The sequence below is a fragment of the Amblyraja radiata genome, chromosome 22, assembly GCF_010909765.2.
Source record: "Amblyraja radiata isolate CabotCenter1 chromosome 22, sAmbRad1.1.pri, whole genome shotgun sequence".
Taxonomy (NCBI): Eukaryota; Metazoa; Chordata; class Chondrichthyes; order Rajiformes; family Rajidae; genus Amblyraja; species Amblyraja radiata.
The window spans coordinates 31,591,248-31,608,387 of NC_045977.1; the positions used below are offsets into that span (position 1 = coordinate 31,591,248).

A 17,140-nucleotide genomic window follows, 5' to 3' on the forward strand; every position below is an offset into this window, starting at 1 on the left:
CCCAGATCACCTGCCTTTGTTGTCCTGTGACAACAATCAATAATTTAAATGAACATTGCTGAGGTTTGTTGCTTTGTGATTTACGTCCTCATGCAAGGTATTGCAGTGAGACTGAATGGGAGACTGAAGAGGTAGTAGAGGGAGCAAGAGTCTACAGGGGACAATGAGAGGAAGGAAAGAGAAACAAATGAGAGTTGCCGGGGGGGACTATTTTCAAAGGACCAATGTTTGTTCAGGATCAGCTTGTATTTATTGTTGGTCTGTGGACTCGTTATGAAAGTATGTTGATGAATTATTCTTTTGCTCCGGCACTTTGAGGTTCTCAAAGCAAAACCAACTGTGCCTACCCTGGTTTGTTTCAACAAATGTCAGAGTTATAGTCTCTTCTACTCTTCATTGTACATGAGTAAATTGGTGATGCTTGTGCTTGTTGAAACTTTCACAACTTATAACCTGGAAAGTGGGAGCATCAACCAACACATCTGTCCCTCCCTTCTGCCTTCGTGTTGCTGTTTGTCCCTCTTATAAGCACGGCCTACCTTTACATATCTCATTTAAAGTGATGAAAGCTGAAGGTGGTTCTTTTTAATTTGGGAGGTCGGGGAATATTCATCTGAGTTTGTCACTGTATTTCCCTGATTGCATGACTCAATGCATGTTTGAATGCTAATACACTCTCTTCTCTTTTCCCAGCTGGTCAGTATGGGCTCTTCCTACAACTATGGGAATGAAGATCAGGCTGAATTTCTTTGTGTGGTCTCCAGAGAGTTGCATAATACTCCTTATGGCACAGATTCTGAACCCAGTGAAAAGGCCAAGGTGAGTGAAATTATACAGGGATCATACACGGTCTCCTGAATGCTTGCTTTTGTGGTTTTCATCCCAGTCCATGTTGCTGTCTTGAGTCCCAACTGAAAGGAGTTTGGAGAAGTGTCAAATGGTCTGAGAGTGACCATTATCGTGCAGTTCGCTCTTGATCGAACATGGGACACAAAGGGAATTACTATTAGATTACTGTTGCACCATGTGAACAGCTCACTCTTCAATTGAGAGCATCTTGGAGATATTAAATTCAGGAGAGGGTGCTCTAACTCTCAACGTGAACAGAAAACAGTCTTAATTACTTCATGCTTACCAATAAATTAGCATCTATTTATGATGTATTCAGACGAGATTTAGCTAACAAAAATCATATTTACATTGTTGCTAATATTGCTACTGGTACTTATTATGCAGTATCAATGTAGAGAAACCGACATTCACCAGTGCTGGATTCAGCAATGAGTGCAAAAAAATTTGTATACCAGAGCTTTTCAAACCTGCTATTAGTTTATCAAACCAGGCATGGATATGGGGGGGGGGGAGATACTTTGTGGCTTGAATAACATATTAAAGCCAGTTTGGTTTAGAATCATAGTCATAGAAATATACAGCATATAAACAGATCCTTTGGCTCATCAAGTCTGCACTGACCACAGAGCATTTTAAGCTGGTGGTTTGAAAAAACTAAAAACCTCCAGCTGGATTTTACTTCGGAGTCACGTGAGTGACTACGTGAAGAACCCCGCCACGACGCATGCGTGTCATATCGCTTCACGCTTGCGAAACGACAGGCGGGGTGGAGTGTCCCCCGCAGCGGTAAGCGGTAAGGTCCCCCGCACCTGCAGGTAAGTGATTTACTCTGCGGTAGTTTTTGTCCCCGCGCTGTTTTTACACGGGGGGAAGCTGGACAAAATAGTGTCCACAAGTGCTGCGAGTAAAGCTGGCTGGGGAGGACCGCGAAGTTGCGGGAGCCAGCAGCAGCTGAAGGCACAAGCCCCGTAAGGGATCAGCTGTGCCGACTTTTGGTCCCGTGCCGGCCAGAACACCACGGCCGGGCGGGAGACTATTCAAATGGGGCCGTCGACTTTTTGGACAAGTCGAAATCGGCAGGAGACGGGGTGGAACGACGTTCCCCCGTAGCGACAATTTTAACTTGGACCTGCAGGTAAGAGCTGCGGTCTTTTTGTGTTTTTACCATGCTAATTACAGGTGGAGAAACCAACGGGCTGCGACAAAGCTGGTGGGCTAGATGGGATCAGCTGTGCCCGATGTCGCCTCCGCACCGGCCAGATCCACTCCACGGCAGTAAGGACAAAGCTGGTGAGGGAGGACCGCGGAGCAGCGGGCAGCCAGCAGCAGCCAGCGGCACTCGGATCACCGATAGCGGGATCAGCTGTGCCCGATGTCGCCTCCGCACCGGCCAGAACCACGCAGCCGGGCGGAAAGGCTAGACACAAAAACAAACAAGGTCGTGGACTCAGAGGAGTCCGACTTTGAACAACCGCGGGCGGCCAGCGACCGAGAGCGCTGGAGCCGGATGGAGCGGTGTGTGGAGCATTTGCTCCAATGTGACAGACTCTGGGAGATGGAGTCGGGTCACTGTGGGCCCTATGATAAACCCATAGCAGTACCTCTTGAAGGGCTGCACAGTGCTTCTACCTCATCAGAGGGGAGCACTGCGGGTCAGTTCTGGGCTGACCTGGAAGAGGGGTCCGCAGAAGGAAAGACAAGTGTGCAAGGGGTGCAGGAACAAGAGAACATACTGGACTAATAAAATGGACTCCAACAAACACTACAGCCAAAGACAGCACCCCACGCACCCACCAGCAGAACTGGTGAAAGCTCGAAGGCCCGGTATTCAAAACATGAGTCTTTTTAGGCCATGGCCAAGGCCGGCCTTCTTGGAAGATGCGGGGACCTCCAACGCCAACCAAACCAAAAATCCAGACACCAGCGCAACAACAGCAGCGAAGAACCTACAAAAAGAAGTAAACCTGCCACTGGTAACTATGGAGGTAGGTGGGTCTGGTTCACTACAAAATACAGGGAGCATGGAGGTTGGGGGGAGACTACACTCTTTTCTGAATGCATGGAGCATGTTAACAACCGATACTTACATCTTAAGCAGTATCCAGGGATATACAATAGAGTTTATACACAAGTACAGCCCTCCAGTTCAACATATACCGAACCGAATGTTCGTGCCTTCTGATAAAGAAAAATCAAAAGCGGAAGCTGAACTGGAGCGGCTTTACATAAAAGGTGTAATTGAGAAAACTCAACACGAACCATTAGAATTCGTGTCCAATATATTTATCAAAAACAAAAAAGATGGTGGTTGTCGCATCACCATAGATCTGACAAAATGGATACCTTTGTTACTGCTAAACAATTAATTTCCAAAGGTTACTTCATGGCCAGCATCGATTTAAAAGATGCTTACTATTCAATGCCTATACGAGGTGACCACAGATGTTACTTAAAATTCAACTGGATGGGCAACTCTGGCAGTATAAAGCACTGCCAAATGGGCAATCGGCCCCAGGCTGTTCACAAAAATTTTGAAACCAGCCCTAGCGTTTCTACAGAAACGTAAACACATGGTCATGGCATATTTAGATGACATACTCATTGTGGGCAAAACTTTGGAATTGGCCAAACAAACTGTAACAGCCACAAAACAGTTATTTGAAAAACTGGGATTTATTATCCATCCAGTTAAATCTAAACTAACGCCTTCCACTACTATGGACTATTTGGGGGTTTCACCATTGACTCAGTTCACATGTCGGTGACTCTGCCTAAGGGAAAGGCTAGATATTTAATAGAGGCTTGCATAACCTAATTGACATCAGCAAACCATCCATCAGATTGGTAGCAAAAGTAATTGGCAAATGGTGGCTGCCTTTCCAACCACACAATTTAGACCTCTACATTACCAAAACTTACAGAGAGCATAAATACAAGCACTCTAAATTAATGCAGGTCACTTTGACAGACCTATGAAACTACCAATCAAGCTAAAATGGAATAAAATGGTGGATAGATAACATCTGGCTTTGTTCCAATCCAATCATTGTCAGTAACCTTTCCATGGTACTACAAACTGATGCCAGTGCACTTGGGTGGGGAGCCACCAATACCATCACCAGCTGTGGAGGTAGATGGACTGCTCAGGAGGCATCATTATTACTCACACTGGGCATAAACTACCTGGAAATGTTGGGTGCATTCCATGGCCTAAAGTCATATTGTACTGGATCATATCACCAGCATGTTAGACTACAGATAGACAATACCACCGTGGTAGCATACATTAACCACATGGGTGGAAACAAATCGACATCATGTGACAATCTGGCTAATACAATTTGGCAATGGCGTATCCAGAGAGATATTTGGATATCAGCCACTTACCTACCAGGAAGACTAAATTTAGTGGCAGACACCAGGTCACGCAAATTTAATGAAAACACCGAATGGATGTTGAATAAAAAAGTATTTGCTGATATTACAGCAAAATATGGAACACCAGATATCGATCTATTCGCATCCAGACTTAACCACCAGTTATCAAATTATGTTTCATGGGAACCAGACCCTGGGGCAGCGGCGACAGATGCATTTTCGCTGCATTGGGGGGGAAATTGTTTATTTACGCATTCCCTCCTTCCTGCCTCATCAGTCGGGTATTAAGGAAAATACAACAAGACTCTGCGTCTGCGATTGGCCTACTCAACCATGGTTCCCAGTGGTATTAAACATGGTATTAGAACCATGTATCACCATCCCACATAGACCAGATTTATTGCTTCATCCCGTAACAAGGGATAGCCAGCCATGCCATAAACATTTGAACTTATTAATTTGTAGAGTTTTAAAAACACCTCTACTACAACTGGGACTGACGGACTGAACACTGAACATGATCTCGGCGGCCCAAAGACAGTCAACCAAAAAACAGTATCTGGTCTATATCAGGAAGTGGGCGATGCACTGCCATAAAAACAACATCACCTACAGAGACATGAACATCCCGTCTGTTCTGGAATATCTGGCAGGCCTCCACTATGATGAGGGGCTCAGTTACAGTGCCATCAACTGCGCCAGAAGTGCCCTATCAACTTACCTATGGCAGGGGACAGAGCGTTACTCGGTTGGGACTCACCCACTGGTAACAAAACTTATGAGGGGAATTTTTAATACTAATCCCCCAAGAACCAGGTACTCCCAAATATGGGATGTAAGTATTATCCTGAAGATGCTCAGGAATTGGTCTCCAGCAACAGCTCTGTCCCTACATAGACTGACATTAAAAATAGTCGTGCTAATGGCATTGGTCACGGCACAGAGGGTACAGTCACTGCATAAACTAAGACTGGACAACATGACTTCCTCAACAGAAAATATTACGTTTCATATCTATGAGTTAGTAAGCAGAACAGACAGGGATCAGCAGGCCTCAATATACAATTTAGGTCATACCCAAACAGATGACCGTCTGTGTATAATAAGACATCTGTCGTTATACATGGAGAAAACGAAAATCCTAAGAGGCAATTCTATTCAGCCACAAGCAACCACACAAATGAGTGACGGTCCAGACCATCTCAAGATGGCTGAAACAGGTGCTAACACAGGCTGGGGTGGATACTAATATTTTTAAATCTCATTCCACCAGGGCTGCAGCTACATCGGCAGCGATACAGTTGGATGTACCAATGGACCAAATCCTCAAGGCAGCAGGATGGTCTGGGGGAAAAAACATTCCAATTATTTTACAATAAACCAGTAATGAAACCTGGAACGTTTGCAGAAACAAATTTAAGTTCTGTAAATTAATTTAAACCCATAAAAAGGGGTTATAAATTTGTGTTAATAAATTTTATGATTTCAATGTCGAATTCATGTCCAAATTATGTTAACACAATTCCTCCTACAGTCGTCAAGGCAGACGTGATGCATGGACTCGTTTCCACGGCATGAAATCACAGAGCTTTAAAATCTTCACGTAGTCACTCACGTGACTCCGAAGTAAAATAGTAAGATTAAGCGAGAACTTACCAGTTTGAAGTTTGATCTGTATTTTATGAGGAGTTACGATGAGGGATTACGTGCCCTCCGCACCCACCCTTGATCATATACTTAACTGGTATCTCTTCTCTAATCTTACTATGTTTAGTCATTACAGTTATCTGTGATTTCACACCGCTGCTTTGAAGAATGACACGCATGCGTCGTGGCGGGGTTCTTCACGTAATCCCTCATCGTAACTCCTCATAAAATACAGATCAAACTTCAAACTGGTAAATTCTCGTTTAATCTTACTATTAAATCCCATTGGGAATAGTAGAGATAGTATTCCTAACTCCAGTCATCCGTATGACTGAGTGCGTGTAGTGTATTTCCATCTGAACAACCCACTGAATATGAACACTTTAAACATTCAATCACTGACTAATTCATCAACTCACACTGTTTATTTTCTGATTATTTCTGCACAACCAAACGCATTGATTAGCATTGCTTCATTCCATTTTGATGAATTAGATCATTGTCCCATTTGTTTTAGTTTCAGGCATTTTAACATTTTATTCTCAACATGGATAATTAAAGTAACCTTTACATTCATACATATACAATACGGAAACAGGCCCTTCTGCCCAACTCCTCATACCGAACAAAGATACCTATCTAAACTAATCCCATTTGTCTGTGCTTAGCCCATATCTCTCTGAACCTTTCCTCTTCTTGTACTATCCACATGTTATATCACCATGCACTTTAAAAAAAATATTGATTGGGTGTCTGTTATCATAAATAAGGCTTCGGTTCAGAAAAGTATATTTAATGTGGTGTATAATTACTCTGATGTCCTGAGAGGTCTTTTTTCATCTCCCAGTAGGAGAGCTTTTAATATTTATTATTCAGGAAATGGAGGAGGGGGGAGTGCTCAGAGAAGCAGCAAGCACTTTCACAGTGTGACCTTTCCATATTTCATTATAACATGGAAGGAGGCCAGTCAGCCAACTCAGCAATCATGTTCTCTCACTAATCTGCCCTCTGACCTATTTCACCGTGCACTAAGGCTCTTTACAGTGACCTCTTAACCCAGCAACTCATACATTTTTGGTATGTGAGAGAGGTCTGAAGATTAAGAGGAACTGCTCAAGGTCACAGACAGAACATGCAAACTCCACAATGATAGCACTGGAGATCAGGATTGAACCTGGAACACTGGTGTGGCGTCTTCATGCCCACGTTGGTTTTGCATACAGCCTGTCACGGCTGGCGACTCGCCAGCAAGCTCACGAGGAGGTCCAGCCACAAGAAATCAATAACAACTCCAAGGTCAGACGCACTAATTGGCTTTATCTGCACACGGGCTATGATTGGTGAGAATGAAGGTAACAGGGCCTTCTGGAATAAATGTGACACCAGGTGTCTGGCTCAGCTAGGTGTCGTTTGCTCTTTGCTTTCCGTCGTGAGATTCAGTAGATCCTACACTGGAGCTATGCCACTTATTTGGAATCGTATGGGGAGTATTTTCATGTTAACTCATGCTAGGCAGTTTCTTGGGTGGTAGTTTGTTTTTCCACTTTAGTAATATTTCTGGCCAAATGTCAATGACTTAGCAATGAAAAGACACAACATCAGCCATCATTCCAGTTTTGGGTTATGACTCCAAGATTCAAGTGAAAGTCAAGTCTGCTCCAGTTGTGCTTCCTGACTGAATTGATGCTTAAATAAGATGATTTACATAAAGTAATGCCACCTGATGTCCCATTCAACAAAGCCGTTTACTGAAACACAGAGTGGGAAAATCTGACTTTGCTCTCATTCCTGCTGGTGAATTTGTAAACACTGAGGGCAGAATGTTTACTGCTGGGTGAACGACAGGTTCTTTATTTCTGTACAACAGTGAAGAACTTACTGGAGCTGTGTCTGGGCATCTCAGATGCAATGTGACTGAGATAACAAACACACCTGTTGATAGTTTGGATTATGTTCAAATTTGTGAAAATAACAAATGGGGTAAACTTTTTGCTAATCTTTTTCCACTATTTTATTTGAGCATGTTTTATTTTTTCTGTTGCTGACATAGTCGTTAACTAGAATTTGGAAACAATTGCCTACAACAATGTCTTCCTTACTGTTTACATTTATGCATGCTGCATGCTGAATCCAGTGCGACGATGAAGAAACGGATAATGATTTGATTGACTCGGATAAATTTGAAATAAAATGTACCGGTGAGCACGAGTAATGCATTGGAGAAAAGCGCAGATCCCCACAGTTCTCCCCGGTTTGCCCTCGCCTCTGTAGAGTTCCCATCCGTGACCCTAACCCTCACTTGCCTTGCCCTGCCCTGGACCAGCCTTGATGCTTGCTGCCTGGTAGTACAGTACTGTGCTGTATGTTACCCTGCTGTTGCATGCTCTGCTGTGCTACGGGAAGAGATATTTGAAGCATTCAAACTTAGGAAAACAATCGGGAGAATTTCTGTAAAACGTCTGCACCACACGTACTCTGTTGCCAGTGTATCCAACTGAGCACTAGATGTTGATGAAATGTTCAGTTACCGGCATCATGTTGCCCAGCCACTTTGTGCCCTGCAATGCAGCTCTGGAACCTAGCCTGAATTTATTAATGCTTGCTAAGGGTTAGCTTTAACATGTGTTCCCTCCACCCCTCTGTTTCGGATTGGAGGAAGTTTGAAGAAATCTACATATCAGACTGGAGGCAGAAAGGGAGAGTGAGGAGAGCCGATGCCATGTTATCTCTATGTCCAGTCTGAGGACATGTCTAAATCCAACCCCAATCCATCAATTTGTTCACATTCTCGGTATCTCCAAGAGTTCCTGACTTGTCAGGCTAGACCTGCAATTAGTAAATATGTTAATCCTCTAGCACCTACTAATTGCTCCATGGTGTTCACCCTGTACTTGCCTTCTGATCACAACAGATAACCTTTATATAATATCTTTAAAAAAGACAAAAACAAAGCCTGCAAAAGAATTTAACAAAGAAAATTTGAGGTGGTTGCTTAAGTAGATAAGGCAAATGAGCCAAAAGCTTGGTCATTGCTAGGTTTACGCAGTGCCCTGAGAAAATATGCAAAGTTTTATGGAGGGAATTGTGGAGCTAACAGCTTAGTCATGAAATTTTGCCTGGTTTAGGATGTGGTGAGAAGTATTCTGGATGATTTCACATTTACAGGAGCAAAGAGGGAGGGGAATGAAGAATTGATAGGATTCTCAAGTCTAAAGGGTTTAATAAAAATTGGGGCGAGGGGACGAGGGCAGGGATGATGGTAAAGGTAGGAAGAGAGCACTTGTGAAGATGAGGATGTGTATTTACTGATCATCTTGGACAAATATCCGAACTTGTGAACAGACAGGTTCAGAGGGATGGATGCCCGTGAGAAAGACAGCATTTAACATTGTATCTGGAAGTGTCTCCCGTTTCAGGCAAGACTGCCCTGAATAATTTGATACCATGCTGACCTAGCCCGCTTTGCTTGCACCAGAAAAAAATCTGAGGGAGAAGGATATGTTTTCATTACTCTTCCATGATTGGTTCTCTACACTCACTTCCTTTGTCTTATGTTCTCTATGGGTCCCGAAAAGGAAGACTGACGAATGGAACATTAGTTTAACTGTTGTGGGCTAGCGTGACATCTACTCCATAAATGTAGTTTATAGAAATATGGAGATACAGGTGTACAACCTTTTATCCGAAGATCCAAATAACGAAAAGCTCCGAATAGCGGACATTTTTTCGGTCCTTGAAGAAAGGTCCTTGAAGACGTTCACCGAGGGCGGCCCGCAGAGGTGACAGCGGAACCTCCGGTCGGTCCTCGAAGAAAGGGGAACTAAATCCCCATTCATAAAAGAGGTGAGGGTATATTGCGCGGGAGGGTTAATAATTGACAATCTGCTGCTGCCTGCCCGCTGAGTTAAAAAGTTCCCACGGTAGACTCACGATACACAGTGTATCGTGAGTCTTGCGTGGGAACTTTTTAACTCAGCGGGCAGGCAGCAGCAGATTGTCGCTCCCTTCAGTTTCACCCCACCTACACCCCTCTGCTTCCCGGCCATGTGTGTGACCCCTTCCCTCCCCTCTCCAGCTCCCCGCCCATTGCACCGGCGCGGGGGCTTTGCACTGTCTTCACGTCGGCGATGCCAGCAGGTCAGTGCCAGTCACTAGAGACGTCAGGACCAACGGGACACCGACCCCCAGGCCCACTGCAAGCACAGAGATCCCAGAGACCCACAGCCAGCAGCAGCCCAGCCCCGTTCCAACTCCAGAGGAACACGCTCCCCGTAGGGACAGAATCTGATGGTGTGCAAGGTACGTCTTGTTCTTGGGGTTGCGGATGAGGGGGCGCAGCTCGGGCTGTGACGTCTCCGGCCACCCCCCTGTACAGGAGCTGAGACTGGAAACTGTGGGGTTGTTTGCAGTTGTAGAGGGAGGGGGCAATGGCGGTACAGTTCCCAGTCTCAGCTCCAGTCCAGGGGGATGACCGGAGACGTCAGGACCAACGGGACACCGACTGCAAGCACGGAGATCCCAGAGACTCACAGCCAGCAGCAACTCTAGCCCAGCCCCGCTCCAACTCCAGAGGAACCCGGGCTGCGGATGAGGGGGCGCAGCTCGGGCTGTGGGCGAACTGCCACTTGTCTCTGTAGCGGCCCATCGGGGAGCGGGTTCCTGTTGGTCCTGACGTCTCCGGCCACCCCCCTGGACAGGAGCTGAGAGACGTCAGGACCACCAGAAGCCGCACCCCGATGGGCCGCTACGGCGACAAGTGGCAGTTCGCCCACAGCCCGAGCTGCGCCCCCTCATCAGGACACCGATCCCCAGGCCCACTGCAAGCACGGAGATCCCAGATCAGCAACTCCAGCCCAGCCCCGCTCCAACTCCAGAGGAACACGCTCCCCGTAGGGGCAGAAGCTGATGATGTGCAAGTTCTTGTTCTTGGGGTTGCGCAGCTCGGGGTGTGGGCGAACTGCCACTTGTCGCCGTAGCGGCCCATCGGGGAGCGGATTCCTCTGGAGTTGGAGGGACAGGGAGACACAGCGGCTTTTGAGAATGGTGGGCAATCACTTCCAAAGTTCTGCCCACACAGTCAGTAATAATAATAATAATGGATGGGATTTATATAGCGCCTTTCTAGAATACTCAAGGCGCTTTACATCGCATTATTCATACATTCCTCAGTCACACTCGGTGGTGGTGAGCTACTTCTGTAACCACAGCTGCTCTGGGGAAGACTGACGGAAGCGTGGCTGCTAATCTGCGCCTACGGCCCCTCCGACCACCACCAATCATTCACAGACATTCACACACAGGCAAAGGTGGGTGGAGTGTCTTGCCCAAGGACACAACGACAGTATGCACTCCAAGCGGGATTCGAACCGGCTACCTTCCGGTCGCCAGCCGAACACTTAGCCCATTGTGCCATCTGTCGTCCCAGTACACCTCTCCTACACTTGTCTCCCGCACTAAGATCATCTCGCAGAGAATGATCCCAGCCTAACCCTCCCTATTCTCTCCTATTCTGCAAGAAAAAACTACATTGAAGACTCAAACTCGCGATCGAGTAACTACCGGGATCGAGGCGCAAACTCGCGACCTTGCGGATATGAGCCGCGCACTCTACCACTGAGCCAGCCATTAAAATCTACGCTAAAAATCTTCCAATCCGAAAGCCGAAAAATTCCGAATTACGAAAAGTGTCTGGTCCCAAGGCTTTCGGGTAAAAGGTTGTGCACCTGTATTGGGGAAGGGACCTAAACGGTGCTGTCCATTGTACATGACTTCACTGTGTTTACTCCCAGTGCTGTCAGTGCACTAGTGTCCATTCGCTGAAGGGGGCAACCTATTTTTGTTGACACAAAGGTGGAGTCCATTGAATCACAAGAATCAGACTGGCCCTTCAGCCTTGGATCTGAGTTAGCTGAGCTGAGGGTAATTGTGCAACAATTGGCTTCAGGTCCAGGGTTCATCTTGCTTCACTCATCTACTGGAAATGTAGCACAATTGTGATGCTCTTGACTATATATAATTCCATCTCGTGTTTGGAAAATGATCTCTCGACTAAGGCACATCAGTTAAGATTCAATATCTTCAGAGGTCATGTCTCTGTCCATCCTGTTGAATTTGCTGTAGTTCTGTGCTTCAGCACTTGCAGCGTGCAGTCTTTGGTCAATAAAGTAATAACCGATTAGTCCACCAGGGCAGTCCTTTTTGTAGATCTTGGGTAGGATATTGGACAGCCTTGAAGGGTCCCAACCCTAAAATGCTGTCAGTCCATTTCCCCCCAGAGACCCACTGAGCTTTTCGAGCACTTTGTTTTTTGCTGAGGATTCCTGTATCTCCACTTGACCATGTTGACTGTGGTATATTGCAGGCCATAGACAAGGTAATGTAAGCTGCTGGGATTGCCATAATTGTTTTATTTTCTTTTACAGATTCTGCAAGAACGAGGATCACGGATGTGAAGTCAGTATTGACTTTGGCCATGGAAGGAGTTTTAAGTTATTGTACTGTCAGAAGAAATGCAAATTCAAACAGAGACCAACCTAAGAGTTCTGTGACATGAACATTTCTTGCAACATCCTTAAACATCGATTGTTTTTTCTCTGGCTATCTTTCTCGCTATCATTTTCTCACTGCCTTTCTCGCTATTGCAATCTCACTCCCTATTGTGTTCTTGTGCTTTCTCGCTATCAATTACCCACTTGCTTTCTTGTTATGACCTCCTCACTCTTTGATATCTGACACTTTCTCACTATTGCTCTGTTACTCTTTCTTGCTACCATTTTCTCACTGCCTTTCTTGCTATTGCTTTCTCACTGTCTTTCTCATTGTAGTCTTCTCAGTCTTTCTTGTTATCAATACTTCACTTAGTTTCTCTTTCTCGCCATTAGTGTCTTTCTCGCCATTAATTTCGCTTTCTTGCTATTGGTTTCTTTTACCTTTTCTCTGTCACTTTTTCTCACAATGATTTTTACTTTTTCTTGCTATAGCTATCTCTCTACTTCACTAAGACTGCATTTTTTAACTAACAGTGAACACTTCAAGGGTTTAGGATTCTTTATGCATTATAAAGACGGCCATATATTGAAGCCTGTCTGTGCTAGCTGGGAGCAGCAGTGATACCTTGGTATCGGGAACTCATCTGGCCAGAGGGTTGTTCTGATGCTTCCTTTCCCTTCTGGGATTAGACCAATGAACTGTTTACAAAAGAATTAGCTTGTTATTTTACAAAAAACCTGGAGCCTGAACCAAGTGTATAACTGAGATACAGTTTACCAATTACAGAGTGAAGACAGTGCCTCATTCAACAGATGCACTCCCACCCAGTGCCACTTTGAATACACTAGTTTCTTTATAAATGGTTATGTAGGTTTCAAGAAGAAGCAAATTTAGCAGTTGGATCATCGTCTTTCAATGTACCTTGTAAATAGGCTGTATTGGTTGGCTGGGGGCTCTGGAAGGGGCTAGGAGATGGGCTTACAAAATTTGATGGAATAATTCATCTCCCGTTGTCAACTAAAAGTGATTTTAAATTAAAGCTCATTGTGTGGGGAAACAAATGAATGGAAAATATTTAAATTCTGATGGGATATTTTTAATCTGGTTACCTGATTTACTGCTTTTTATTTCACTAGTTGCTGTTTTAAGTAGTTTGTATGCTTTAGAATTCCTTTGTATATATTTTTAGGGTTCTTGTGTTGATTATTACCTATAGGTTAAGCTGCTAAACTTTTCCAATATGTTTTAAACCTTTATATAAAAATTGTCCAAACAAATATAATCCTTGGACTTTGTGAAATTTCACCATTTCAGAGCCATGTTTCAATTATGCTTGCGCACTTTTCTCATTGTCAGAAACTATAATGCTATTGTCCACGTTCAATCATGATCTGAACAAACACAACACAGCCAAACAATGTTGTTCCCATCGGCTTAAGTTTGGGCTACATTGGGAATTCATTTTAAGTCTGTAGACAAAGTGGCGTTCCTCCTTTCTCTTAAAGATCTGGTTTAGCGCTCTCTCTTTCTTTACGGTAATACATAGGTACAGCATGTGGGGGCATTTACTATCCAGGCTTCCTATATTGAAGTCGCTTCCTGAACAATTCCTGATCAGAAAATTGGTCATTTAGGTGAAAGTGCTGGTCATTCCTGCAATGAGATTCTGCAGGAAGACAGAGTAGGTGGGGGAGGGAAGGAGTGAAATGGTAGCTAGTTCACCACAATCTGCACCTGCCAAGAACAATTTTACATAGAATCACAAGATGTTACCTCTTGTTCATGATGTTCCAATCCCTGTTATCCTTGTGTTTACACAGCCTTCATCGCTTTATACTGCTATTTAAATAGATCCACACCATTTTCCCTCATAAGAAGATGCTTGAGTTGGAAATGATCCAACAGGTCAGATACTGTATGTGGAAAGTTTACATTTAGATAAAGGACTAGTCATTGATGTGAAACATTAATTGTTTCTCTCTCGCCTGACCTCAATATTTCTAGAATTTTCAATTTAATTCAGTATTCTGGCAACTGCAGCTTGTTGATGCCACACAGCACAAGGGACCCAGGTTTGAACCTGACCTCTGGTGCTGTTCCTGAATGCACGTTCTCTCTGTGAATGCAAGGATTTCCTCCAAGTGCTCCAGTTTCCTCCTGCATCCTAAAGTCACGCCTGCAGGTTAATTGACATCTGTAAATTACCTCTTTAAGTGTGAGTTAATGTTAAGAAGAATTGAATGGGAGTTGATGGACATGTGTAAGAGAGAATAAGCATTGGCGAAAGAGGGTGAATGGGACTAATGGAATTGCTTCCCTGGAATCTGACATGATAGGTGAAGGGCCTCTTTTTGTGTCATCATTTTGAAATTAGTTCCAATCAAAGTGAACTATTTTTAGATCAAATTACTATCTTGACGGTCTTGATCAAGTGCCTAGCGAACCACCACTCATTCCCTTTCAGTTGTGAAAATCCTCAGCAAAAATTTTTTCAGAGCAATAGAGCACAAATCTTGGGTATCTAGACAGCTGCTGCCACCCTTCCAAATTAACATTGTGTTTGCTAAGTGAAGGGAAGGAGGTGAGGGAAGGGGCCTGATGTTGTGGGTATCAAAATAATTGCTGCTGTCAAGCTCAATAACTTAATCATGAGCTTCAACATACACACTAAATGAACACCAATTGCTGATTGGAATCCAGGCTTCCAGCTTGGTGCAGGTGTTTGCAAAATCTGCATTCCTTGGTTTTTAGCACACTCAACTCTTCATGTTCTGAACCAAGTCCCACCTGTGCCTGTGTGGCCCAGTGGTGCAGCTGGTAGAGCTCACAGCGCTAAAGACCTGGTTCGATCCTGACCTTGGGTGCTGTCTATGTGGAATTTGCAAATTCTCCCTGGTTTCCTCCTGGTGCTCCCACATCCCGAAGACGTGCAGGTTTGTAGGGATGAAATGTAGGATAACGTAGAGTTAGTGTGAATGGATGGTCGATGGTCACTGTGGACATGGCAGGTCTAAAGGCCTATTTTCATGCTGTACCTTTCCATCAATATTGAAATATAGAATATTACAGGTCATAAATCAAATAAAAACAGAACATTGTAGAAATGCTCAGTGGTGGGAGAGAAAACTAATGTCTAACATGAATAAACTTTTCTAAGAACTGGAAAACTACAGAAGATGGCAGCGGTGAGAGGCAGCTACATGGGGGGGGGGGGGGTGGAAGTGTCATAAGCTGTGAAGGGTGATGGCAGATAGAGGATTAAGAGAATTCAAGGAGAAAGGTAGTACAGAAATGATGTCCTAGATATAAGAATTATTTGGAATTGCTATTGAAAAGTATGTTGGATACTAAGGAAATAGAAACAGGTAAAGGTGTAAATACTCATATAAAATTGTTGAGCGCACTTCTCGTTCACAGGCTGTAAAGTGCTACATTCATTGGCCTTTACTCTCCAAATGGATTCTCCTGTGGAACATGGCACTTAAAAGCCAACAAGCAATGATTTTATGTGAAATCTACTTCAAACCACATGAGTACTATACATAGCTCTGACTGCTACACTTTGGGGAAAAAGGATGTTGTTCAGGAAAAGGCCAAGCATAGACTCGAGAAAATAATAAAAATGGTAAAAAAGTTGGCATTTTTGTTAGAGAATTTATTACAACCCAAAGGCATTCAGCAGTAAAGGGGAAAATATATATATAAAATAGGGCTGATTTGGAAAAGAGAGGGACATCAGTTCAGATTGTGAAAACTATTGACAAAGTCGGTAGTTGAGACAGGAAATGTCAACACAGCAAGATTATGTTGGGTGGGTAAATGGAGAAAATAGGGTTAAAGGGAACATTGAGGTTGAAGGGGGGGAAACTGCTGGAGGAACTCGGAGGGTCAAGCAGCATCTGTGGAGGCAAGTGAATAGTCGACAGGTCAGGTCGTAACCTTGCATCTTGCTGCAGGTTCACCACTGAAGTGCTAGACATCCCTTTGCCTCTACAGATGCTGCCTTACCAGCTGAGTTCGTCCAGCAATTTGTTTTTTTGTTGCAGATTCTGCACTCTATTGTGCCTCCTGGTGTTGAAGAGATATGGGGACACGTTGTGAATGGTAAAGACCGCGGTGTTGGGCCAAGTGTAGTTCCATAGGTACTTATAGTTAATAAGTAAAATAATTGAAATTTCGATGGACGAGAAGATAAATTAGTGTGAGCCAGAGGAACAGCAGGAGGCCTCCAATTGTATCTATATGTGGAAGGGGGTAGTCAGACTAGATTTCTGATTCTGGTAATTCTATCAGGGTTGGCTGTACTTTAAAATCTATCAAAGATGACCAACTACTGAGTATCAGACACTGGTTATCTCTGAAAACTGTTCCCACCGCAGTGTTAAAAGCACAGTAGGAGAGTAGAAAATTGGTTAATAATTTGCTTTATTTATGATTCCATTTGTAGCGCTCGGTTCCTGTTCTTAAAAAAAACCCCATGGCTGCAGACAATGCAATATTAATCTTTTAAGGGCTATGTGCATGTCCAAAGGGGTTCCTTTCTTGTGACAGTAACAAAAGTACAGTTTTCAATCATATAAATTTATCATGAAATACAGATGTTGTTCCCCGGGTGAAGGTTGCATTCAACGGGATTGTCATAAACTAAACTGTTCATTCAACTGAACATTCTTCCAAAGGTGACTTCATTTTCTTGTGCTAAATTTGGAGAAGCTGGAAGTCTTTATGTAAGTTTCTGGATTTGGCTGAACAAAATAAAAACACATCCCTCGGT

General features: G+C 44.1%; 1 protein-coding gene across 2 annotated transcripts in view; it reads left to right on the forward strand.

The window, feature by feature from the left end:
- The window catches only part of kctd5 (potassium channel tetramerization domain containing 5), a 60,841-nt gene extending 43,701 nt beyond the window's left edge, over nucleotides 1–17,140 (forward strand). For both annotated transcript variants that reach the window (XM_033040917.1, XM_033040916.1), the window contains 2 exons: nucleotides 694–819; nucleotides 12,300–17,140. In XM_033040917.1, coding sequence (XP_032896808.1) covers nucleotides 694–819; nucleotides 12,300–12,329 — 156 coding nt within the window. In that variant the 3' untranslated portion in view covers nucleotides 12,330–17,140. The remainder of the gene's footprint in view (nucleotides 1–693; nucleotides 820–12,299) is intronic.